This window comes from Brettanomyces nanus, chromosome 4, assembly GCF_011074865.1.
Source record: "Brettanomyces nanus chromosome 4, complete sequence".
In the NCBI taxonomy this organism is placed as follows: Eukaryota; Fungi; Ascomycota; class Pichiomycetes; order Pichiales; family Pichiaceae; genus Brettanomyces; species Brettanomyces nanus.
Window position 1 is genome coordinate 3,197,712 of NC_052377.1, and position 24,382 is coordinate 3,222,093.

At 40.1% G+C, this 24,382-nt stretch overlaps 13 protein-coding genes across 13 annotated transcripts; 7 read left to right on the plus strand and 6 right to left on the minus strand.

Annotated features, from left to right (window-relative positions):
* Nucleotides 1–1,013: 1,013 nt before the first annotated feature.
* FOA43_004777 (uncharacterized protein) lies at nucleotides 1,014–1,556 on the plus strand (the record flags this gene model as incomplete). The annotated part of the gene is made up of 1 exon (XM_038925001.1): nucleotides 1,014–1,556. One exon carries the CDS (start codon nucleotides 1,014–1,016, stop codon nucleotides 1,554–1,556), a length of 543 nt encoding a protein of 180 aa, XP_038780929.1.
* Nucleotides 1,557–1,739: 183 nt separating this feature from the next.
* Nucleotides 1,740–4,298, plus strand: FOA43_004778 (uncharacterized protein; the record flags this gene model as incomplete). Its single annotated transcript, XM_038925002.1, has 1 exon — nucleotides 1,740–4,298. The coding sequence occupies one exon, from the start codon at nucleotides 1,740–1,742 to the stop codon at nucleotides 4,296–4,298; it is 2,559 nt and encodes an 852-aa protein (XP_038780930.1).
* An 891-nt stretch (nucleotides 4,299–5,189) lies between these two features.
* Nucleotides 5,190–6,028, minus strand: FOA43_004779 (uncharacterized protein; the record flags this gene model as incomplete). The annotated part of the gene is made up of 2 exons (XM_038925003.1): nucleotides 5,190–5,909; nucleotides 6,020–6,028. 2 exons carry the CDS (start codon nucleotides 6,026–6,028, stop codon nucleotides 5,190–5,192), a joined length of 729 nt encoding a protein of 242 aa, XP_038780931.1.
* A 331-nt stretch (nucleotides 6,029–6,359) lies between these two features.
* Nucleotides 6,360–6,845, plus strand: UBC9 (E2 SUMO-conjugating protein ubc9; the record flags this gene model as incomplete). The annotated part of the gene is made up of 1 exon (XM_038925004.1): nucleotides 6,360–6,845. The coding sequence occupies one exon, from the start codon at nucleotides 6,360–6,362 to the stop codon at nucleotides 6,843–6,845; it is 486 nt and encodes a 161-aa protein (XP_038780932.1).
* Nucleotides 6,846–6,922: 77 nt separating this feature from the next.
* On the minus strand, nucleotides 6,923–8,809 carry FOA43_004781 (uncharacterized protein; the record flags this gene model as incomplete). Its single annotated transcript, XM_038925005.1, has 1 exon — nucleotides 6,923–8,809. One exon carries the CDS (start codon nucleotides 8,807–8,809, stop codon nucleotides 6,923–6,925), a length of 1,887 nt encoding a protein of 628 aa, XP_038780933.1.
* Nucleotides 8,810–9,379: 570 nt separating this feature from the next.
* Nucleotides 9,380–11,656, minus strand: FOA43_004782 (uncharacterized protein; the record flags this gene model as incomplete). The annotated part of the gene is made up of 1 exon (XM_038925006.1): nucleotides 9,380–11,656. One exon carries the CDS (start codon nucleotides 11,654–11,656, stop codon nucleotides 9,380–9,382), a length of 2,277 nt encoding a protein of 758 aa, XP_038780934.1.
* A 922-nt stretch (nucleotides 11,657–12,578) lies between these two features.
* Nucleotides 12,579–13,796, minus strand: FOA43_004783 (uncharacterized protein; the record flags this gene model as incomplete). The annotated part of the gene is made up of 2 exons (XM_038925007.1): nucleotides 12,579–13,749; nucleotides 13,789–13,796. The coding sequence occupies 2 exons, from the start codon at nucleotides 13,794–13,796 to the stop codon at nucleotides 12,579–12,581; spliced, it is 1,179 nt and encodes a 392-aa protein (XP_038780935.1).
* Nucleotides 13,797–14,178: 382 nt separating this feature from the next.
* FOA43_004784 (uncharacterized protein) lies at nucleotides 14,179–14,898 on the plus strand (the record flags this gene model as incomplete). The annotated part of the gene is made up of 1 exon (XM_038925008.1): nucleotides 14,179–14,898. One exon carries the CDS (start codon nucleotides 14,179–14,181, stop codon nucleotides 14,896–14,898), a length of 720 nt encoding a protein of 239 aa, XP_038780936.1.
* Nucleotides 14,899–15,826: 928 nt separating this feature from the next.
* On the plus strand, nucleotides 15,827–18,148 carry FOA43_004785 (uncharacterized protein; the record flags this gene model as incomplete). Its single annotated transcript, XM_038925009.1, has 1 exon — nucleotides 15,827–18,148. One exon carries the CDS (start codon nucleotides 15,827–15,829, stop codon nucleotides 18,146–18,148), a length of 2,322 nt encoding a protein of 773 aa, XP_038780937.1.
* Nucleotides 18,149–18,264: 116 nt separating this feature from the next.
* On the plus strand, nucleotides 18,265–19,521 carry FOA43_004786 (uncharacterized protein; the record flags this gene model as incomplete). Its single annotated transcript, XM_038925010.1, has 1 exon — nucleotides 18,265–19,521. One exon carries the CDS (start codon nucleotides 18,265–18,267, stop codon nucleotides 19,519–19,521), a length of 1,257 nt encoding a protein of 418 aa, XP_038780938.1.
* A 7-nt stretch (nucleotides 19,522–19,528) lies between these two features.
* FOA43_004787 (uncharacterized protein) lies at nucleotides 19,529–21,981 on the minus strand (the record flags this gene model as incomplete). The annotated part of the gene is made up of 2 exons (XM_038925011.1): nucleotides 19,529–21,912; nucleotides 21,978–21,981. The coding sequence occupies 2 exons, from the start codon at nucleotides 21,979–21,981 to the stop codon at nucleotides 19,529–19,531; spliced, it is 2,388 nt and encodes a 795-aa protein (XP_038780939.1).
* A 271-nt stretch (nucleotides 21,982–22,252) lies between these two features.
* FOA43_004788 (uncharacterized protein) lies at nucleotides 22,253–22,519 on the minus strand (the record flags this gene model as incomplete). The annotated part of the gene is made up of 1 exon (XM_038925012.1): nucleotides 22,253–22,519. The coding sequence occupies one exon, from the start codon at nucleotides 22,517–22,519 to the stop codon at nucleotides 22,253–22,255; it is 267 nt and encodes an 88-aa protein (XP_038780940.1).
* Nucleotides 22,520–23,621: 1,102 nt separating this feature from the next.
* On the plus strand, nucleotides 23,622–24,380 carry FOA43_004789 (uncharacterized protein; the record flags this gene model as incomplete). The annotated part of the gene is made up of 1 exon (XM_038925013.1): nucleotides 23,622–24,380. The coding sequence occupies one exon, from the start codon at nucleotides 23,622–23,624 to the stop codon at nucleotides 24,378–24,380; it is 759 nt and encodes a 252-aa protein (XP_038780941.1).
* Between the last annotated feature and the right edge of the window lie 2 nt (nucleotides 24,381–24,382).

Sequence of the window (24,382 nt, forward strand, 5' to 3'; positions counted from 1 at the left end):
ACAAGAGAATCGGTACTATCTATATAAAAAGTTGGTCTTTTAGAGGTTTAGATAGTTATAAATGCCTGAAAAATTTTAATAAAAAAAATAAAAAAAAAATTTGAGGCTCGAAATTCTTGAAAAACTTTTCAGTACGCGCACGACGATCTATCAACTTAGATAAGACCGGACTAATCCAAATCCTTTTCATCACTCGACCAGTAGCTTTTTCACCTGATTGTGAATTGCTATATATTCCTTGTAATCAACGGTATCCTTGATACCCTGATAGCGTGTCAACTCTATGTCCAAATCCTTGTAGCTTTCATAGAATCCTGCCTTCTCTACCAATGCTTGTAGAGTCTGCTCTTTACTCCAGCCTTGCTCGGTAGCTACATCTGGGAGAAATGTTGCAGTAGAACCTCCATTTATTAGAATTCGTATACCATGTTTACCAATTTCCCAGTCGTAGATATCGGAAGCCTTTTCAAAGTTCTTCAATAGAGTCACCGTACAAGATAACTTGTTCAATTCCTCTCGACTGATTGGGGAGAATCTGGTGTCCTCTAAAGCAGCGATTAAAGCATACTCCCGGACTCCGTCAGGTAACCTCAAGTTACCAAAGTTACCAATGCAACCACGAAGCTCCTTGCGTCCATGATTTAAAATATTCCAAGTGACGAATAGAGGGAACTGCTCGGATGCGGGTATCTCAATCGTCTTCTCGACCACCTGCCTCAACTGCGCGAAAGAAGCTGGAGCCGTCTTAGTTAATTTGGCATAAAGGGTATCAAAGGCCAAAGCTGCATAAGCTTTAACAGAGGTGGGCATACTAAGTGAACGAAGTGAGCTGCGAGGGGTGGTGAGGCGTGAGATGAATGAGAGGCGTGAGATGAATGAGAGGCGTGAGATGCCTGAGAGGCCTGAGAAAACTTTGTGAGGTGAAAAATATAAGATGAGCTGTAGCAAATTCAGCTCAGCTCGCATCCATTTGTCTTATGCTCTTATAAAGCAATATCACCAAGTACAAGAAAATGAGTTCAATATCTAGAACACTTAAAACAACGCAAAGCTCTGAACTTTGTACGGTTGCTGCAGGATGCTTTTGGGGCGTGGAACACATGTACCGTAAGCATCTCAACGATCGGATTATTGACGCCAAGGTAGGCTTCGCTAACGGTACAACCACCAAACCCAGCTACAAGGATGTATGCAATGGAGATACAGGACACGCAGAGTCTTTACAAATATCGTTCGAACCTTCCAAGATCAGCTACAAAGAATTGGTGGAGTTTTTCTTCCTAATTCATGATCCGACTACGCTCAACTCCCAGGGTCCAGACACTGGTCTGCAATATAGATCAGCTATTTTCACCCACGACAATGCACAAACTCAGATAGCCAAGCAGGTGAGACAGGAAATGCAGAAAAAATGGTATCCCCACGACAATGTTCTGACTTCGATCGAGCCTATCAAGTGTTTCTATGATGCTGAGGATTATCACCAAAAATACTTATTTAAGAATCCAGCTGGATATCAATGTCCAACACATTTCTTAAGAACAAGTCCGAAATAAGCGTATGCACCAACCTTGAGTTTATATATATAAGTTAATGGAGCATATCTAACTGGTGTAGAGAGTTGGCTGAATACTCTGCGCGGTCTAAACGTGGCGCGATGGGATAAAATTGCACAGAGTCAAGGCGGATGGATATACAGTAAGAGATAAGTGTAATTCCTTCTTTAGCGTTGCCCTATAATGTCCAATAGAAGCAACATTACGCCTGCTAAGCAGGCGAAAATTCTCGACAATTCCATCACTGTAATTCGCCAGCAGATTGTGCTGATGCGGAAATGCCTCGAGACCAAGAACCGTTTCATGGATGCGCTCAAACATACCAGCACATTTCTCAATGAGCTCAGAACAAACTACTTGACACCCAAACAGTACTATGAACTCTATGTTATGGTTTATGATGGATTGGAATATCTCAGTCAGTACTTGAAGGATACCTATCCTAACAGCCATTTGGCTGATCTCTACGAGTTGGTTCAGTACGCCGGTAACATTGTTCCAAGACTCTACCTAATGATAACTGTAGGCACTGTTTATATGGGAGTAAAAGATGCACCTCTCAAAGAGATTATGACAGATATGATGGAGATGTGCCGTGGTGTCCAGCATCCAATCAGAGGCTTGTTTTTGAGGTACTATCTTTCCCAGAGAACCAAAGATTTACTGCCTACAAGCATGGAGGGTGATGATATTGAATTGAAGGGAAACTTGAAGGACTCCATACATTTCATCATTACAAATTTTATTGAAATGAACAAACTTTGGGTCCGTTGGCAGCATCAGGGTCATTCTTCTGAGCACCTCAAACGTGTGGAGGAGAGGAAGGAGCTTCAAATTTTGGTTGGGTCCAATTTGGTTCGTCTTTCTCAGATGGACTCCATTGACAGGATTTACTATAAAAAGGAGGTACTTCCTGTGATTCTAGAGCAAATTGTGAAGTGCAGAGATCTCATCGCTCAGGAATATTTGCTCGATGTGATCATTCAAGTGTTCCCAGATGAGTTCCATTTAATTACAATGGACGAATTCTTTGATGCCTCCCTCAACCTAGATCCTGCAGTAAGCATCAAAAATATTGTTCTTGCCTTGATAGACAGATTAATTGGTTTCAAAGTTAGAGAACCCGACTATGTTGTGAAAGTCGTTGGCGATAATTCTGTCGATATCTTTGGTAAGATCATTGGTTTTATTGATAAAGTTAGCCAATTAAAACCCGACATGAGTGTCACCGATTATAGCTCCATTCTTGAAGGTGTTTGCAAACTTTCTATCACCTATTACCCTGAAAAATACTCTAATATCGACAAAATATTTGAGCATGCCACAGAAATGTACAAGGATAAGCGGCAGATGGAACCTAAATCTACTGGCACTACTACAATTCAGACGCGGAATTGGAAGTTGCTCCTACTAGCACCAGTTACTATGTATGAAGACGTGAAAAAAGTTTTGCAATTGGACAACCATTATCTTGAGTTCTTCAACCTTCAGAGCTATTCGTTGCGAAGATCCATTAGCGTCGAAATAGTGGACAGATTCTTGAAGGAAGGGACGGGAATTATTACGAAAGAAGAACTTAAGAAGGTTTTCACTATTTTAGAACCACTCATAGTTGTACCAAGCGAGCCCAAAGGTCCGAAAGACGTTACTGCGCAGAGTCTCAAGATCAATTCCAAGCCACCAACTGTTTTTGGCAGGAATTCACTTCCTGGAAGCTCTACTGCAGGAGAAGTGGATGAAAATGAGGAAGAATTAAAAGATTCTATTGATGTTAAACTTCAACAAGAATGCCTTGCCAAGCTGTTACACTTGATATACAACAAAAATCCCTACAAACACCTTGAATTACTACAATTAGCAAGAGACAGACTTCAACCTGCTCAGAAGAGAGTTGTATACACTTATCCTACTCTCGTAGCTATGACATTGAAACTTGTCCGTAAGCTTTATATTGTTAAGCACATAGAGACTAAGGAGCAGAGGAATAGAATAGCTCCGTTCTTTACGTTCATTACTGGTCTCATTACTGTTTTGGGACAATCCAGGTACAATGCTGTTGATTGCTTTAACCTCAACTTGATGAGTGCAGAGATGGCCGATGAAGTTGGCCTTGTAGATATTTCTTACGACTTTTTCATCGAGTCGTTGGTGGTTTACGAAGAGTCATTTGTGGATTCGAGATCACAATACCAGGCATTGATGAGTCTTATAAATAAACTTATCAGTTCGAAGAACATGATCCAGCAAAATATGGAGAACTTTGACCGGTTGATCACTAAGACTACTCTTTACAGTTCAAAGCTTCTAAGGAAAACAGATCAATGCCGTGCTGTATGCATGTCATCACATCTCTGGTGGATTGTAGAAAATTTAGAAGATTCGTCCGATGATACGGGAATCGCCACGTCGATGAGCCAGCTTTCGTTAAAGAACGATGGTAAAAGGGTTCTTGAATGCTTACAGAAATCACTTAGAATTGCTGATTCCATTTTGGACAAAAACGTTTCCTTGGAGCTCTTTATCGAGATCTTGAATCAGTCATTGTACTTTTTCATTCATGGAAACGATATGATTAGTGTTCGGTACCTGAACGGATTGATCGAATTGATACGCAATAATTTCAAGGGTCTTGGAAAGATCCAAGGACCTTTTGAGATCACTTGCAGGCACTTTGAACGTACTTTAAAGTATATAAGAGAGCAGAAAAGTATCGATCCAAGATTTGAAGCTGTTACCGCTTAAAAAGAAAAAGCAGGTCTTTTTATTCTATTTAATTGATTGACAAACCCTGACAATTTCCAGATCTTGGAGATGAGTGAAATTCCTCACTCGGAAATTTTTTTTTTTTCCCCTGCGCGCTTTTTCTATAACTATATAAAGCATTGAAAAGTCCCTGAAAAATTTTCCCTTGATGTTACTAAGAGCTCCTTCTTTCAATATAGCACTTGATTTCTTCAACTAGGGTAGTTATCACAGGATGACATCGTAGACAGTTGTCTCACATTTTCTTGGGATGCTCTTAAGTTGGTAAGAATTTTTTTTGTCTTTCTCTTTAGCTTAGTTTTTTTGTTTCGTTTCATATGATGATATTTGAAAGATATTTCTTTCCCCATCCTACACGACGATGACGATATGGTTGATAAGTGACCTTGGTATCATTGCTGTTAATTGACTTCCATCATTTTTCAAGCGTGATATCACTTCATCTTCCCGCTCATGCGGGAGAGACGAGGGTCTTTTACTTGCCAGTATATTCTATTCTGATCCATTGAAAAGAAACAAAAATAAAAGAAAGAGAGAAAGAAAAGAAAAACTTTGGTTCAATGTCTGCTCTCTTCATTTGGAAGTCTCTAAAGGAAAAGTGCATCATAGAAGCTTTTACATGATGAAAACCTGGTTCCCATACATTCGCAGTTTCCACGGTAAATATGCGTTCACAGGGATGGGCGAACCCAATCTCCATTCCTGGCATATTGGTGACCGGTCAATTTGACCTTCCATGGATGTCTGACTAAAGCTTTGTTTTATGTGCTTGCACTATTTCCACGAAGAGAAAGAAAAAACTTAAACTTAAACTTAAAGTTAAACTTAAATTACCTAACTAAGCAGCTGTAGTTGATACTGTATGTACCATCATGTCTGCTGGCATGTGTCCTCTAGTTCTTTACTAACTTCTTCTGGAATATCATCGTCTCCAAATTCCAGATTATGTGGATCCTTGGACCCATTCTGGTTGCCAGCACCTTTGAAGTTCAAGAAATTAAGATCATCATTAACCAATTCCTTAGGAGGTAAGCCGAGTTCCTGTAATTGCTCTAGATTCGTATTGATAAACTCCTTATCATGTGAATTGTCGTCATCATAGCTGGATTCCTGGAATTTGAAGACTATCTTCTTTACTATTTCATATTGATCCTGATACTTTGAGTAGTCAGAATTTGTTTTATTCTTGGATTCAGCCAACCACGGACCAAACTTTAAGTAAAGATCATTCAAAGGCTCATAGAGGATGGTCTTGCTCGATAGCTTGTCAAGCATATCTACCAACAACTTGCTTATATCTGTACCGTCACCGTCTTGCTTTTCCTTTCCTATATCGAGGTTTAGAGACTTCAGTAGAGTAGCCAACAACTCGTCGTCTTTACTTTCCTCGTGGATCGTCTTATCCACGTTATTCCCAGAAGTTTTAAGCCGATTTACAGTTTCTGATATCACATGTTGGAAATTAGTTCCATCATTGGATGGCGAATCCTTCTTCGCACTGCTTCCCTCAAGTTTAGTTGCATCCTTACCTGTCAAATCCTTGAGAAACCCCTCTAAGTCATTGGACAATTCCGGATCATTTTGCGCCATCTGATGAAGTAGCTGGTCAAATTGATCCACTTCTAGTTCTGTTTTCCCATTTTTTTCAGAACAAGAGTCGGAAACGGTTCCATTGATGGACGAAGACTCCTTCCTCATACTCTTCTCATTTTGCCTAACCAGCGTCGCTCCAGGAGGCTGACTTAGTACCTCGTCTTGGAAATCGTCCAAGACATCATCCAAATCGTCCAAGTCATCATCTAGATTAGAAGAATCCATTTCTGTGAATAGTAACCAAGAAATATCAGCCGATGCTCATCTAAAAAGAAGGAAGAGTCTGAAGAGATTGCTTTTATGGTGTAGGGCGGTAAACGGATCACATGCAAAGTGCGAGGGGGGGGGGGTCGAATTTTCAACTGGGACATAATAAAACTTTATAGTTGTCTAAGTTTTTTGTTACTTCTTCGAACGCTTCCCTTCTTTTTCAAACACTTTATAGATATGGCCAAGAGAGATTTGAGAACAGAAAGAATCCAACAGGAAAGAAAACAGTGGCGTAAGGATCATCCGTTTGGATTTTATGCCAGACCCACAAAAGCCGCAGATGGTTCTCTAGACCTTCATAACTGGGTGGCAGGTATCCCTGGTAAATCCAATACGATGTGGGAGAATGCCACATATCCCGTCACAATAGCGTTTCCAGAGGAGTACCCGGCCAAGCCTCCTAAAATTAGATTGCCTTCTGGCTTTTATCACCCTAATGTGTATCCTTCGGGTACCATTTGTTTGTCTATCTTGAACGAGGATCAAGATTGGAGACCTGCTATATCGCTAAAGCAATTGATGCTTGGAATTCAGGAACTTTTAGATACTCCTAATCCTACATCACCCGCTCAAGAGCCCTCTTGGAGAGCATTCGAAAAGGATAAAGTGGAATACGAAAAGAAAGTTAGACAGCAGGCCAAAGTGTATGCTGATAAGCATTAAGCTAGCCTACCCGCTGTGCTGGCCATGCTATGTACTTATATGTTAATACTATGTAACTTAGAGACCAATTTACATACCTATAACTCTGTCTCTTTGTACTCGATGAATCTGACCAAGTTCTCCATAGTTTCTTGTGTTCTTTTCTTAACCTGCGGGTTCACATTCTTATCAATGTACTTATAGACCCGTTTGAGCTCATCTTTATGATCTTTCAATACTTGGAGAAGACCACCCTCATGGAATATTGGTCTATTGTAGCTGTAATCGTCGTCAAACACATCAAATATGGCATTTATGGCCAAATTGAGGGTATCTTCTATCAAATATCCCAATTTATTATGAAGCTGCTCGGCGTTTTTGAAGGTGCCATAGAGAGTGAGATACTTGAGAAACTTTTCATCTACCAAGAACTTTACAATCCCCTTGGTGATCTCCAAATCATCGCAGTTCTTGGAGATTTTGCCGATGTACATTATCAAAAACTGGTTGAATTGAAGGAAGTTCAAAGCATCCACATCGCCAGCTTCTACTTTCGAAGATATAACACCAGAGAGCTGGGTTAATTTGGCCATTTGATCGGCATTAACATTCCAACGAGAGACATCTTCCATATCAGTGAAACTGTTGTAGAAATTCAACAGCTGATTAACCTCTTCCAAGGATTCGTTGCTAATATCAGTACTATCTAGTAACTGAGTGAACTTTTCAGATAGCAGCTGTTGAACCTGGTCTAAAAATTGCAATAGCTTTTGATCAACCAAATGGTTGGATGCATCGAATATACACAAATTGTTAAGGCATGTTAGCACTTTATCGTCTTTGAAATTGCTCTCAATCATATCAAAGAGGAACTGCTTCAACTGGTTATTGAAAAAATCAGCAGCGGGATCAGCCTTTCCACTCTCATAGTTTTCTCCAACCATTTCAATGACACTAGAGTACAAATCCAATATTAAATCAAGGGTGTTGAAATTATCCTTTGCAAGTCCTAGTTGCCTACTCTCCTCAGCGGTAGGATTGGACTTGTAGGAGAGGTTTAATTGATCCACGGTAGCCTTCAAGTTTATATCCTTCTCGTATATTTGCGATAATGGGATTAAAATTTGGTCCACCAACTTTCTTCTGTCGGAGACTTCTTCTTTATACTCCATCACCTGCAGCAAGATACCAATGAGATAAGCTCTGGATAGCTTACCAACATTGCTAACATCGCTGATATCATTAAGGACCCCAATATCATCGCCATCATTAGCGATGACTGAAATAAATTTATAAGATATCGTAGCTAAATCATACAAGAACTCTAAACTGTTCAATAATAATCGTCCATTGGGCTTCTGCTTCACCAATTCAAAGATGAATTTGAGAATGCCACATTCTTGTAATTTTTCCAAAATAGTATCTTCAAACAACTTCAAAGGGAGCTCACTGCAAAGGGAGTCACAACAGCCAATCAAATTATCAATGAAGTTCACTAGTAGCTCCTTACCAACTTTAGTAACCTTATCATCGTTCAAATGAGGAAGAGACTCAATTGCCTTCTTGAAGCTGCTCTCAAGCAATGTCCAAAGATCGGATCTCCAAAGATGCATACACAAAGAATAGCCCTCATCTATCATCAAGTTTCGAAGTAATCCGTAACTATCCACAACGATATCATCGTTGGTATCATGAAGAAGTTTGGTGAGGATGATCTTGACCAAATCGTTCTTGAGAAATATCTTTCTCAATTCGGCATCATTATCACAAAGTAATGTAATGGAATTAACAGCCATCGATCTAGCATTTTGAGAAGAAGAAGTCAAATTTGTCATCAAAGGTGCCACCTTCTGCATCTCTTTAACATCATTACGGTCCCTTTTATGATGGGGATGGCCTTTACCAGTTGAAGAGCCATTTTTTTGAAGTTGCTTGTCCTTCTGCCTTCTTTGGGCCAGCTTTGATGTCCTTTTTAACTTTCCCATAGCTTGATAAATCCGAACTTTAATATAAGACCATTTGTTAGTTAAGGCTGATTTTTCAGATTCTCCCTTCAAAATTTTTTTTCAAAATTTTTTTTTGTTCTTCCCCATTGGGAAATAAGTATGGTAGATACAATCAGTTAAGTTAGCTTAGTTATGTACAAATCGATTAGAAAGAGAGACTTACTGTATTTAGTCGTCATTCTTTCGTTCCTCCTTTGCCTTCTCTTTTGTCTTCTCTGTTGTCTTCGCTTTCAACATCCCTTTGAAATTATCCCAAGTCTCATCCCGTCTAATACCGTTGATTATCCGATCTCCTCGACTATCAAACTCGGGAACATGCACGTCTTGTCTTATATTGCCATCTTTTTTGAGTTGTTCCACAATCAAAGGCTCAAAAAACTTGACACCGGTATAAATGCCCAACCCACAAAAGAGGACGACCGTTAAGTATCTGTGATTTGTCAACGGCATGACCTGTTGAATGCTGTTGTAGGATCATAGAATGAGAATCGATCGAATCCATTTTTGTTTGCGCAAATAGCAGCGGTGTAAGGATGCACGACATGACATCTACACCACACTAGTCCTGTATTTATCGGAAAATGCTCTGTAGTAATCGAGCATTTCTGGAGTAATGTTCTTGCTGATATCCTTCATAGCAGCCATGAAATTGGATTCGGATACGTTTTGGCACTCTTTATTTTCCATAATGGCGTTAAGACCGGCTTCCTGACAAAGAAGGACACATTCTGATCCGGAAAATCCCTTCGTCAAAGCCACCAACTTGGATAAAAGCTCTTCTTTACTCTCCAATTCGAACCTGATCGTGTTCTTTCTGAAAATTTGAAGTCTTGCCTCAGAATCTGGAGGAGAAACGTAGACATGCCTATCCAATCTTCCCGATCTAAGCAAAGCAGGATCTATACAATCAGGTCGATTAGTAGCACCAATTAGAATCACTCCTTTCAATTCTTCGACACCGTCAATTTCGTTCAACAAGGTGTTCAAAACTTGTTGAGATACATTAGTAGAATCTGCAGAGTCTCTACTAGTAGACAATGCATCTATCTCATCAATAAAGATGATGGAGGGTGCAGATAATCTTGCCTTTCTGAAGATCTCTCTTATTTTCTTCTCGGATTCTCCCACATACTTGTTAAATATCTCTGGACCTTTAATTGCCAAAAAGTTCAATCCTGACTCGGATGCTAAAGCCTTAGCCGTCATAGTCTTAGAACATCCTGGTGGTCCATAGAGAAGTAAACCTTTGGGAGCAGATATCCCCAAGCGTTCAAACGTCTCTGATGCTGTCAATGGAAGTTGAACCATCTCACGAAGTTTCCTTTTGAGTACTTTCTGACCTCCAATGTCACTCCATTTAACCTTGGGCATCTCGAGGACTATTTCTCTCATTGCACTAGGTCTCACCTCTTTCATTGCCTCAAGAAGATCATCGTAAACCACTTTGACGTTGTCCAATTCTTCTCGAACATTCGAATCGGTATTGGTTATATCGGCTAGCCGTCTAGATATACATCTCATAATAGCCTCTCTAGTAAGCGAAAGAAGATCAGCACCAACGTAGCCATGCGTTTTGCTGGCAATGACTTTGACTTCATCCTCAGTCAAGGTACTTCTGTTGGACATCTTATTGAACTGCTTCCTAAGAATGTCGAATCTATCATCAGCATCTGGAATAGGGATTTCTAGCTCTTGATCAAACCGACCTGGTCTTCTAAGGCTGACATCGATAGAACTGAGTCTATTAGTAGCTCCTATAATAATCACTGGACTATCAAGACTATCTAATAAAGTAACCATAGTAGCAATGACTCTGGAATCTACCTCAGTAGTATCGTCACTATTTCTAGTAGGAATCAAAGAGTCAATCTCATCAATTAAGATCATTGAAGGAGCATATTTAATAGCCTCCTTAAAATAGTCTCTAAGTCTCTCTTCAGTACCTCCAAGATATTTGGAGACTATGGAGGGTCCATTAATTCTGATAATGTGACACTTGGGAGACCCGTAGGCTACCGTTTTCAGCAAGAGCGATTTACCTGTACCTGAGGGACCATACAGTAAGATGCCTCTTGGTGGCTGAATTCCAAAGTCATTAAAAACATCCGGAAAGTTCAACGGAAGATATATGTTCTTTTTGAGTAAGGAGATCTCCTTATCCAAGCCTCCAACAGCACTAAAACTAAATTTCGGAGGAATCTCAAGAATGCTCCCTTTCTTAGTTGACATAACTATAGTGCTTCTTGGATGATAGAGAAAAGCCTGAGATCCAAACTTTGAGGATTCGTCCAAGGATAACTCAGCAAGCTTTATTTGTATATCTTGATTCACAGTTCTTACACGAATATCACTGGTTGCCAATCCTTGATAGATAAGACCTATATCCTGAATCATCTTTTTGGCCTGTTGTTCATCCAACGACGAGAGATACTCAATTTCAATTTGGGTTGCATACTCTGGTTGCACAGCAGACTTGGTAATAGTTACACGATCACCCAATAGTATTCCAGCCAACTTCAAGTAGTATTCAGAGATAAGTACAACATTTACGTCATACTTATCCTCGTCAGCCGGGGACCAGGAAGACAAAACACATTTTATATCGTCAAGTCCTTTAGATATCTTAATAAAATTCCCCACATTCCACCCTGTTATCTCTAGAAGTTGAGGTGAAACATATATGTTAGCCACATTGGTCAAATCTTTGTCGTTCTCATGAGGCCTTACGATGAATTCCGTAGGAAGTTTCGGCAACTTCGTCTTGGGAACAGAATCTTTATCAGTATGTTTGGTTCTTCTCGAACTGGGAGAACTTTTCTGAGGCATATTTAGTGAACAAGAAGAGGAAAGTAGACAGAATATAAGCAAAGAAGAAGAAAAAAAATGATGGCTATTTAAAAAACGAGCATCTGCTAATTTTGATTATCGATACCAAACAGAGGACATCATATCACAAGGTCCTTCTTCATCGAATCTTTATGAAAATGATTAGAAAGGTATGTATTCCAAAAAAAACGGGGTCTATACATCCGTTCAACAGGTTACACTACCTTTCACCGTCCATTCTCACACAACCAAATGATACCCCAGATCTATCCATGAATTACAAATATCACAATATTATAGGATTTCGAAACAAGGCAAATACACGTGTCGCAATACTAAAGAAGATATTACCTTTGGAATACATGATGAATGACTTTGTTCTTTTTAATTGCGTCTATTTTGAATCTGAAAATATATTGAAGACTAGATATATTGATAACCACAAAAGAACAGTGGATATATCTCAAGAGAATGTTTTGTACATAGGAGAAAAACTACTACATCATAATCTAGACAGATATCTACTAGGCGGATTTCAAGAGTCGGTAGACGATGATGATGATGGAGAGTCAATCTTTGATAGATTGGAAGAAATGAGGGCCGTAAATAAGAAGATGACTGCCTTCACTATGAGGACGCATTTCATTAATCAATTTCTTGATGAACTAGAGAGTGAAGGCCAATTAGAAATGGAGTTCAGATCCAAGGAGCCCCAGCCAATTAAATTAGAGTACAGGTCAAGACCCAAAGTTCTAGCAGCCCTAATAGGATTTCTACATATAGAGCTGGGGCCCGGTAAATCTAATGAATTCGTTCAGGAGTTCATCATCAAAGGACGGAAATCGAGATTGAAGCAGTACAATCACAAAGGCTTGAATGAACTATATAGAGAGAAAACAACCACTGTGTATTAATTATGGGACTATTTATTAGTGTTCAAGCGTCCAAAGGGAACTGGCTTCCAGTTATCGTAAGTCTCGAAGAGACACACTGTAGAAGACTCGTCAAATTTACGCTTCATGTGAGCTGGCACAGAAGACTCGACCGCTGTATCTTTACCCAACTTCTTCTTTGGTATTTTAGTAGGGAGGCCAACAGTATCTGGAAGGCTGAACTTCTCCATAGTCTGAAGAACTTTGCTTACCTTTTCAGTCATCTGAATTTGCCTGAGATACTCTTCATTCAGCTGTAAGAAGAACTTTAAAAGAGCTATACTGTGCTCGTTGTTGTGGAGGCCAATGGACTGAGTTATCAATGGCACCGTTGTTTCGTTGACAAAGCCGACCGAACCAAACAAAATATTGCCTTTGGTAGCAATATATTCCAACCATTTCTGAGCCTGTTTCACCTCACCTTTACACCTTGGAAGCAAAAACCTGGTATCATTCTTGGCCAATACAAGGTCGAAATTGGCAGATTTTGATGCTTCAAGAAAAACAGTCGAGCTTACAAACTGGATCAGTTTTCGGAACAAAACCATACAAAACTCTGGACCTAAACTCTGCAACACAGGCCTGTATAGGTATATGATTGAGCGCATTTTCTGATCATTGGGTGCCTTAGAACGAACGATCATGCCATCAGGCTGAAATATCATTACATTTGCAAGAAGATCGGCGTCATAACTCACAAAACTCGTCAATCTATCCATAGCGTACCAATATTTACGTCCACTGTTACTAGTATCGGAATGACTGTAAATCTTGTTGGGATCCTCCAACCTCACCTCCCTGACAATATCTAAATCACATCTTATTCGTCTTATGACATGAACAGAATCGTCATCAGTTTCAATTCCATATTCGGCCCGGAATTTGCCTGAACTCTTTTTCACCTCAGTCCAATAGTTAACTTCCAACCACTCCAAAGCCTTCTTGGCACTCCATCTCAACATCTCTAAAGACGGCAAACGTTCATGTGTTCCAATGTGTCTCAACTCAACAAAAAAGCTGGGGAGATCTATAGATTCTGCTAACCTGTGCAAACTCATAGCATAAGTAGACTGCTGACAAGGGTCCAATAAACCATTAACAAATTTGATAATAGACATAGTATAGCTCAATCTGACAGGAGTATCATCAGCACCGTTACCACTTAAACTTTCATCCAATAACATCGAAGACGTTATCAACGAAGTCATTTCAATAGAATGTGGTACGATGCCTCCTGGTTTGAAACGCCGCTACTTTCTGAATGGCTCTCCTTCTATTATCTTGACTGGTGGTGTCATAGAACCAGTTATGAAGAGGGATGAGGTCTTCTGGCGACTTATAAGGAGTTAAGCGTGCTTGGTACATGGAGGACAAATGGACGTAGTAGATAGGTAAAATATAGTAGGAAAAACAATCTAGTACCAAGGAGAAAAGTGACACCTTATATAATTTCTGGGCAAGCAAAAAAAAAAAAAAAAAAATTTAGAGTGCGAAATAATTTCCTGCTCATTCATTTATCTGTCGCTCATTTGCGCTTATCCTTATCTGATCTTTGCCATACATTTGCCTTCTTCCTGTATTCATTGAATAATGTCATCCGAAACATCCTATTTCGCAATTGGGGTCACGGGACTAGTTGGTTCGCATTTTTTGAATTTGGCTACAAAATCCAGCAATGTCAATAAGATTGTCACACTAAGCAGAAGAGAGCCTGTGCTTGATAAGTCCGGCAACAACAAGACGGTGTTTGAACCGATCGTCAGTAAGGACACTGATGAATGGCCGGAAATAATCAAAAGCAAATTAAATATTCCGGAGAACTCTACGATCTTCTCATCATTTGGCACTACGAGAAAGAATGCAGGTTCTGCAGAGAATTTTGTCAAGATTGATCATGACATCAACGTGAATGCGTTCAAAGCTGCCAAAGAATCTGGAAAATTCAGTACTGCAGTGTTGGTTTCATCGTTGGGTGCTAACAAAGACTCAATGTTTCTCTACCTGAGTACTAAGGGTAAGATTGAAGAGGATTTGAAGGCATTAAAGTTCACTAGAACTATTATTCTTCAACCTGGTATGTTGTTAGGGGAAAGAACGGTGTCTAAGGGATTGGGCAATTCTTTGGGAGAGAGAGTAGGAAGGTTTTTCAGAGGAACATTTGTGGAGGGATATATTGGAAGTCCAATTTATGCTGAAGAAGTGGCTAAAGCGGTCCTATTCTTGACTCAACAGCCAATCGACAAGCCAGGAGAGGTGTTGGTTGTCAAAAGTAAGGAATTGGTGGATTTAGTGAGGAAAAACAAGTTATAGTACGGTACAAGTCAGATATTTATTTTAATTTACGTTTATTCAGAATTTCAGAAGATATCCTTCATTAGATGTATCGGAATTATACAAACCAAGCACAAGCTTGAGTCAACTTAACGCAACTTTTGGAAACCAATGTCACTGGCCTTTTCTCTGAAACATTGTCTGCAAATGTCCAAGCCGTATTTTCTGATCAAACCAGAGTGAGAAGCGCAGATTCTGCACTGTCTAGAGCCCTTACCGTAGTTTCTTGGGTGGGAGTACCAAACGTTTGCGTGAGCCATCTATATGGGGTGTTAGTAAAGTGCTTGGTAAAAAGAGTACGAGATATGACGGACGAACAAGCGATAGAGGAATACAATTTTTGTTTCCTTGCCTCAGCATGTTGATGTTGTACTTGTAGCGCGTTGTACTTGTAGCTTCGTACTTGCAGCTTCGTACTTGTAGCTTCGTACTTGTAGCTCACGTTGTACATCATGTTTGAACCTTTAATATATTTCATGCATCTTTTTGAATCGTCTTTAATCGAACATCATTCTCTCTAGTTTCGGTAACTTACATTTGTATTTATATGATAGTTTGTCTATGATAACAAGAAAAGAACGAAGCTAAGGTTATCAAAAGTTGTTAAGGTTGAAAAATTCATCCTGCACCTCCTAGTTCCTTGGGGGTGTGGAAAATTTTTTTCGGCTTCCCTGGCAAAAAGAAGGGGATGCACTAATCGGCAAGGTAGCGAGAAAGCAGTGTTCGCGCTTTTCAAAGAGGGTTATTTAACACCTTATGAGATCACGTGAAAGTAGGCATTGTATTCATCTCTACACCACTGAAAATTTTCAGACTTTTCAGTATTTCAGTCCCTTATACTGAGATCAAGGTATAGACAAAGAAGGGAGAGAAGGGTAGACTATCGAGCTTTCAACTAATACTTACAATGGCAGGACATCGTACCACACTTAAGAAGTCTCAGAAAGCTTTTAAAAGTGGTCATGCCTCGAAAAGATCCATTAAGGCTGCAAGTAAAGGTAAAGTGGAGAAAAGTGATATCTCAGGACCCAAGACAGACAAGGTCCAGACGAAGTCCAATAGAAAGAACCTAGCCAAACAATTAAAGAAGAATAAGATTATTAAGACCTTGAATCAACGTGCTTTGTTTGCAAATGGCAGAACGGAGCGGATTATCACTTTCATTCCGTTGACCTCTAATCTCACTGCCAAAGATATGGTTAATCAGTTACTGAAGGACGAAGGTATAACCGTTCAAGAAGAAATTTGCGTCAAGTCTCTTTTAATCCATCGTTACAAAGCAAATTTGAAGGTGATATTACCCGATATGTCCAGTTTTACAGCGGTCCTTGATGCTGCAAAGGTTGCTGACTTCGTTGTCTTTGGCCTCAGTGCTACCGAGGAGGTGGATCCAAATTTTGGAGAACAGATTATCAGAGCAGTGGAATACCAGGGTATAGCATCGACTTATTGCATGGTGCCTGATGTTGTCAGCACCTTTCCAAAGAAGAAGAATCTTCAAGAAGACATTGCAAAATCGCTTTATTCTTACTTTGGCCATTTCTTCCCTGACTGTCAGAAACTATATATGACGGAGAATCAGTCGGATTCGTTGAATCTGTTGAGAAACCTCTGCCAGAAGTTCCCAAAATCTGTTCGTTGGAGAGATGCTCGTGGCTTCATGATTGTCGACCATATAAGCACTGCTGTGAAAAATAATGCGCAGAATGACGAAGGATACTTGGTTGTTGAAGGTACTGTGAGGGGAAGTGGATTCTGTGCCAACAATTTGGTTCAATTGGATGATTTGGGAGATTATCAGGTTGATAGATTGGAGAGATTGGCCAAGAATGGTGATGTGTCAGAAAATATAGTTGCAGATGAAGAGATCCGAGAAAGCTTGGATGAATTATTACCAATAGAGGACGAGCAGATGGATGAAGATATTCAAGAAGTAGATGAAGAAGAAAATGGGAACGGAATGGAAGACCCTTATGATCTTGTGAAGAGAGATGTTCAAGAAACTATCCATCACCATAGGAAATTGCCTAAGGGAGTCTCTGCGTATCAAGCCAAATGGCTATTAGATGATGATATTAATGAGATGATTGAAGAAAGAGGGGAGGCATCCGATACTGATGATGAGACTAGACCTGAAATGCCATATAGACCCGAAGATCAGTTTGAAGAAGGAGATCTCAGGAGGGATCACGCACAGAATAAAGAAATGGAAATGGAATCTGATGATGGTGAGGAAAATTCCCAAATGGAGACGGATCTATTACCTGAAGAGGAGGCCAGACAGTTAGAGCTGTTCAAGAAGAGAGCCAAAGAGGAATTGGAATTTCCCGATGAGATCGAGCTACACCCAGAGGAAAAAGCTGTTGATAGACTCCGTAAATATAGAGGAGTGAAATCCCTTTCAGACTGTCTTTGGGATTACGATGAAGAAGATTCCAGTAGACCATCTGAATGGCTAAGATACCTTCGAGTCAAAAACTATGATGCCACGAGAAAGAGGATTGGCCAGCAGTACCAAAAGGCCGTGGATGTGAGAGCGGGAGAGAAATGCAGGATGTATATTACAGTTTCTGCTGGCGTATTAAACCAAATGCGGAATCCGGCTGTCGTCCCATTTGTTGTCTATGGACTATTTGCACACGAACATAAACTTGCAGTCTGCAATTTTGCATGCCAGACGTGGGAAAGCTACGCGTTGCCTATAAAGTCAAAGGAGTCCATCTACGTTCAGTATGGATCCAGAAGAGTGGCAGTACAGCCCCTGTTTTCGCAACCTTCGCATAATCCTAATAATTTGTCCAAGTTTGTGAGATTTCTACAGGTTGGGTCTTCAGCTGTTGCTACAGTCGTGGCACCTATCAGTTTCACAACCTCTCCAGCATTATTCTACAAGCAAACGGAGGATGGAAAGGTGCAAATCATGGCTCAAGGTACGTTCATGAATTCCGACTATACGAGAATAATAGCCAAGAGATCTGTATTAACTGGGGAGGTTCTTAAGATTCATAAGACAACTGTCACTATTAGGTATATGTTCTTCCACTACGAAGACGTTTTGGCCTATCAAAATGTCCCATTGTTCTCTAAGATGGGACGTTCTGGCCTTATTAAGGAGTCTTTGGGAACCCACGGTTACCTTAAGGCTACGTTTGATGCAAAACTTAATGCACAGGATATTGTTGCTATGGCATTGTATAAAAGGATGTGGCCTCGAAACGCTACAAATTAACTAGAACTAGAATAGAAATGGTGTGTAATGTTAAGCGGGTGAAAAATTAATGATAAGGGCTCACTTAGAGCTCACTTGGAGCTCACTGTTTTACTGCATTCCTCTTGTATTCAAGCATGTCCGCATTTATGACTGATCTTCCTGCACATTCAAGCACCGGGTCAAATGGCCTCTTCACTTGTTTGTCATGTCAAATCAAATTTCCTTCTGCAGAGATGCAGAGAATTCATATGAAGACGGAATGGCATCGCTATAACTTGAAGAGACGAGTGGCTGAACTTCCTGCGGTCGATGCTGAAGTTTTTGAGCTCAAAGTTCTTCAACAGAGAGTAAGAGAAGAGCAGTATGATGAGTTTGGGTTTGTCAAGCTCAAAGAAAAGACACCTAAGAAAACGCTTCGGGAACGTCGTATAGCTAGATCAGGCCGACCCAATATACAGAGGGTAGTGGAAAGGTCGTTAAGTCCGGTCTCGGCGATCTCGAGTGCAAGCACGTTCACTTTGGGAACTGCCAGTGAAATTACTGAAGTCGGCTTTGCAGAGGATCTTTTGTCGGAAGGGGTGACCACGGATACAGAGAGATATTTTTCAACGGACGAAGAAGAGGGAGATTTTGACTCCGATCTGAATGCAAAAGAGATTGAAGAGTTTGACCTCGATGAAGAGGACCAGGAAATACCTGTAACTGCCTGCTTCTATTGCGATCAAAAGAGCAATCAATTGGAAACAAACGTCAATCATATGTTCAGAAAGCATGGATTATATATTCCCGAGAGATCATACTTGGCAGATATTGAAGGACTATTGAGCTATATCTCAAATTCGATCGCTTTGGACAAACAATGCTTGAAATGTGGCTTTATCGGAAAGAACCTCGAGAGTATCAGACAGCATGTCATAGAGAAAGGACACTGTGTGCTACCATATGAAACCAAAGACGAAAGGGATGCAGTCAAACAGTTCTACAATTTTGATACAACGTTAGAGCAACATAAAGGTGAGAATAAGAGTGTCACGTTTGAAGAGATTGATGATGTCATTGAATGTTGGACCTCTGAGTACACTACAGCTACTCTGGACGAGACTGGAACACAGCTCTGTCTTCCAAATGGAGTACGACTCGGAAATAGAAAATATGCTAGATATTACAAGCAGAATATCCCGGACATTAGGGATAAAGTTATACTAGAAAGCGAGAAAACAGTGGCTACCGTCTATGCTAAAGCAGACGAGTTGAACCGGTTGAGAGAAAGGCTCAGAAAGCAAGAAATCAGAGAGATCGGCATTATTGAAATGAGAGGCAGGTCAAGAGATATAGCTAGACAGTTGAAGAAGTGCAATAACAACAAATACTTTCGTGACGAGATATTATGATACTAATTTAGTTTCTATTCAGCTTCCCAGAGAGCGTTGCTATGTAATTTGTCCTTTTTGGAGTACCTAATGCCGAACTGGTTTCAATAGGGGAAGATTGCAATATTGTGTCATCCTGGAAGCCCTTAGAATCGAACTCGATCGGGGTATCACCAGATTCGGAGTTCTGTGGTATCACTGCATCATCTGTTTCCTTAGCCTCGTCGCTTTGCTTATACTCATCAAGCCTCTTCTGAGACTTATTGAATGCCATGAGAAGTTTTTCCGAATTGCTACTGTCAGGTAAGCCTTTTTTGACCTTACTTTTTCCTTCCTCCAAAGGAAGGTTGGCGATAGGAGCAATGGCACTGAGTCTATTTTGAAGAACTTTGAACGAGTTTGACTGCGGCAATAACATCAATAATCCATACAAACACTTGAACAAATAGAGGTTTTCACGGGGATTCAAGAGATCGAGACGAAGCTTGGCAAATACAGGACTCTCGAGAAGCTGGATCAAGAGATCCAATTGGATAAGAATACTCAATGAAATATCATAGTTGGCCATCTGGGACACAATCTGCCAGCTCAACTTATACTTGGATGTAAGTAATGTCAAACAGAGCAAAGACGGTGAATTTAGTGACCAACAGGTGAACAAATCTTCAAACAACTCCTTAGACTCTCCATTGATGAGTTTTCGTCTCAATTTTTGGAGTTCAGGTGCAATGATCAAGTTATTATTCAAGATTTGGATGACAATCGAGACAAAGCTGAGGTTCGACTCATCCTCAGAGAGAACTCTAGAGATCGACTTGTAAACTCTTTCTGAGTCCAAAGATTTACAGATGGTTCTAACAATGAAGTCTGCACGAGTATCCAACAACTTTCTGTCTTTTTTGAATAGATTCACAAGATCAACCATAAACGATTGGAAGTACTTGTCATCGCTTTGGTTGGATATTTTTGAAAGCAGTTCCAAGTCCTTGTCAATGACATTATTTGACGAATCATTCAAGGCCTTTAGTAACATCACAAATATATTATCAGAATGTTCCAGGAATGTAGGCGGGTCTTTGTCATGAAGCATGATTAGCCAATCCAACGCTGCTAATCGCGTCGATTCTTTCTCATTGAGGAATTGGAGTGTGAGCTGGTTAACAATCAACGTGTAGTTGATTTCATGTTCGTCAGTGGATGCAAGCTCCATTAATTTGGCGTTGAGGTCCACTGCCATTGTCTGTAACTGGTAGTTACTGTGGGAAATAATGGTCAATAAAACAGAGAGTAGTTTGGGCATGAAGATGATAAATGAAGAAGGTGAAAGTTCTAGAAGGCTGCGTAGCCATTGTAGAACCATCAATTGAATGGACTCTTCCGTGGAATCAAGATTGTTGATGAGAATATCAATAATCTTGGGATAGTCAACTACGACATCTTGTCCGGGAATGTATAAGCCATCATCTTCATCAGCGCTATGGGTCTCTTCATCTGAATCTTTAAGAATGCCTTTACTTAACTTATCCTTCTTCAGTTCTTCCTCCTTTTGCTTTACAGCCTGTTTGACCTCATAAATACCTTTGATTTCATGCAATAGAAGTTTAAGAAAATTTTCAGTGACAACTCTAACATCTTCCAAAGACGAACTAAGATACGATAATAGCGGATCAAAGAACGAAGAAAGGTATGATATCATCTCCAAGTCGGGAATAGAGTCTAGCAACCTCAACCAGCTCACAAGAAACATTCTAGTGTAAGGATTCGTTGCGTACATGCGCTCTTTCAAAAGGGGAATGAATTTAGATAACGAAAATGCCGTAGGAAGCTGCGGTTGATACACCTGAAGTGTTTTGCCTGTTCTCGGATCTATCAGTGTAGCGGCGGGAGGTGCTTCTACAGGTATGGCCAACACAGACACATAAGTAGCAGCCTTTTCACTAACAATATCCTTAATCAATCTATCCAATATATCAGCAGCATTTTTTACACTCATCTCTGGATCAGCGACCAACTTACAGAGCACATCAAATATCTCGTTGAAATAGATCAGAATTTCTCCTTTTGAAACTTTGGCAATATTGTAAAGAGCCTCACAGGCAAAGTATCGAACCATTGGATCTTGATCCCCAAAGCAGGCTAGAACTGGGTGCATTATCCCTTCCAAATACTGGGGAACCTCATTCTGGCCGAGAGCTATGGCCACGGCTGCTAAACCAATCAATCCTCCGTATCTAGCATTTGGCTGATGAACAGCATAAGCGTAGTCATTTCGCAATTCCTTGATTATCAATTGAATCTTCTCCGACTCTTCTCCATTACTGATACAATCTTTGACAACACGTTCCAATTCTAGAGCCGCTGCCTTTCTCTTATCATAGATTCGATCATTGAGGCCACGTTTAATCGATTTGTCTACGAGATCGTTAGTAATTAGAAAAACTAGAAACAAAACTGCAACTCTTCTAAGGTCAACTTACCCATAATGGGGGAACTCTCCAATAAACTCAGGGAGAAAAGAGTGTAAGCAAAGAAACAGTAATGATTCAGTCCTGAAGCGCGATCTGAAAGCATGTACACTAGATCGACGCGACACGAAACGCGTCGACCGTCCTCGACTAAAAACATAACCATGATTGGTAGGTAGGGTTTAAACTTATAACGATACAAACTATATACAAATATAAGAGCGGCGATCTAGAAGGCCGAACAACATCAGCTGTACCATAAAGACAGCAGATATATCTTATCAGCTTCATTTCTGCAAAGATTGAAGCATCTCAACAATCTTGATGTTGGCATCCAAAAACCGATTCAAACAGTTGCTCATACATGCCTGTTCCTCGTTATCCAAATTTCCTCCCTTAACGTCATTAATGCATTTCTTGAAGCACATATCGGTGAAGTTCGTGACAGAGTTCTGAATCTTGGCCTTTGAAGTCTGTTGTTGGATGAAATTTGCCACCTCCTTTTTCGAGTCGTCATCCAACTGTTGTATTTGACTAACGTCAATATCACTCATTATCCTAAATTGTGAACTTGGCGGACCTAAAGATATGGTATGGTAGTTAGCTTAAGCTTATAAAGCCTCCTTTAGTATCGAAGCCAAAATTTTTTTTTCAAGATCCTATTGACCCGCACTTATTCTGACAGAATTTGACCCATTAGCTATAGGAAGGAGCGTAGCTATCCTTGTGCTTGTCTCTGCCTCTTTCTCTATAATTGTCTCTGAAGTTGTCTCTGTAGTTGTAATGCTGTGTACTACTCCTTCCCTCATTTTCTTCTTCTCCTTGAGCTCCGGATCCTTTCAAAATAGAATTAATCAAAGCCTCAGTCTCTTGGTCTTCCTGATTCACATTATTCTCTTCAGCCTTTTTATATAACAACCTCTCTACTTCATCTCCATGTCTCTCCGTTTTAGATCCCTTCTTGAAGGCATAATCAATTTTAATTGGGCGATTCATAACCATCTTTCCCTGCATCTCTTCAATTGCTCGATCACTGTCTTCGAATCTGCGGTAGTTTATAAATGCATGGCACACTTTCAGTCCTTCTTTCCTCATTATGATAGGCAAACGACGTAGTTTACCGAAGTTATGGAAAGTTTGAATTAAAACTTTCTCATCAACCAACGGATCCAAATTTCCCACATATATCATTGGGCCCAAATCGGTATTAGAATCAACACCGGATGTACCAACTCTTGTCTTGTCATTGGAGTCCCGTGCCATATTTACAGTAATCATGTGATCGTAAAGAGATACCCCCCTGACCACATTCGATATGTAGATGGCATCCTTCATCGTGTATAGTTCAATAAACCCATATCCCTGGCTTCTCTGTAGCACTCTATCCTGGGGCATCCTGACACTCTTCACAGGAGCAAATTGTACGAACAATTCATAAAGCATATCCTCATCCACCAGTGGATCCAAATTTCCCACATAAAGTGAGATGTTACCTTCATCTTGGGGCATGATTTGTAGATAAAGAAGAATGAGTCTGAAGACGACTTGGAAAAAAAAAATCAGAATAATCAAAGACAACCAAAATTTAAATACATGAAACCCTTCAACAAAAAACCACTACTCTCTTACAAGGACATTCCTTTGTATTTATTATTCATGTCTCAAGACTCTGCAAAATTACAAGCTCAAATTGAAGAGAAGAAAAAATTACTAGAGGTTGCTAAAAAGCGGGTTGAGAGTGTGTTAGAGAACTCAAGCAGCAGTGAAAATGATAGTAGAGCCAAGATTGTATCACTCGTTGAAGTTTTGAAACGCGTACCATACCGGCCTGCTGAGGATGATTTGATTGGCAGGTCTTTGGCTGAAGCTCATCTCATTGAAGAGATTGGCGCTCTTGATAAAGTGCTTGGGAAATTTAAGAAGGAAAACGATACCAAATTACACGAGAACCTAGAAACGGAGACTCAGCTATCAAAGATATACGATGAATTGAACCAACATCTAGAAGTTCGAATAGGGGAGAGGGAAAAAGAGCGTCAACAACTCAATATGGATATACAGGATAATACAGGTGAATCTTTAGATAAAAAATACAGCACAGTTGCCGAGGAGATTGATGAACTACGGGATAGATCCAAGCAATTGGCAGAATTCACTAAAGTATTGGTGAAAGATTACATTCTTAAAAACGAATTCACCATATTTGACTACGAGACACAAATGAAGCAGAAAACAGACCGATTCTTGAAACTGTTGGAAATCCTACTTAACAATGCATTAACTTCACCGTCCCAGGGATCGGAAAAGACGCTCGAAGTGGCTAATAAAGACGATCCATTGATTCGATATCTCATTGTGAACAACATTGTTGTGGTAGACAAGAGAAATGCTAATAGAATCAAGCTTAGAATATAGTC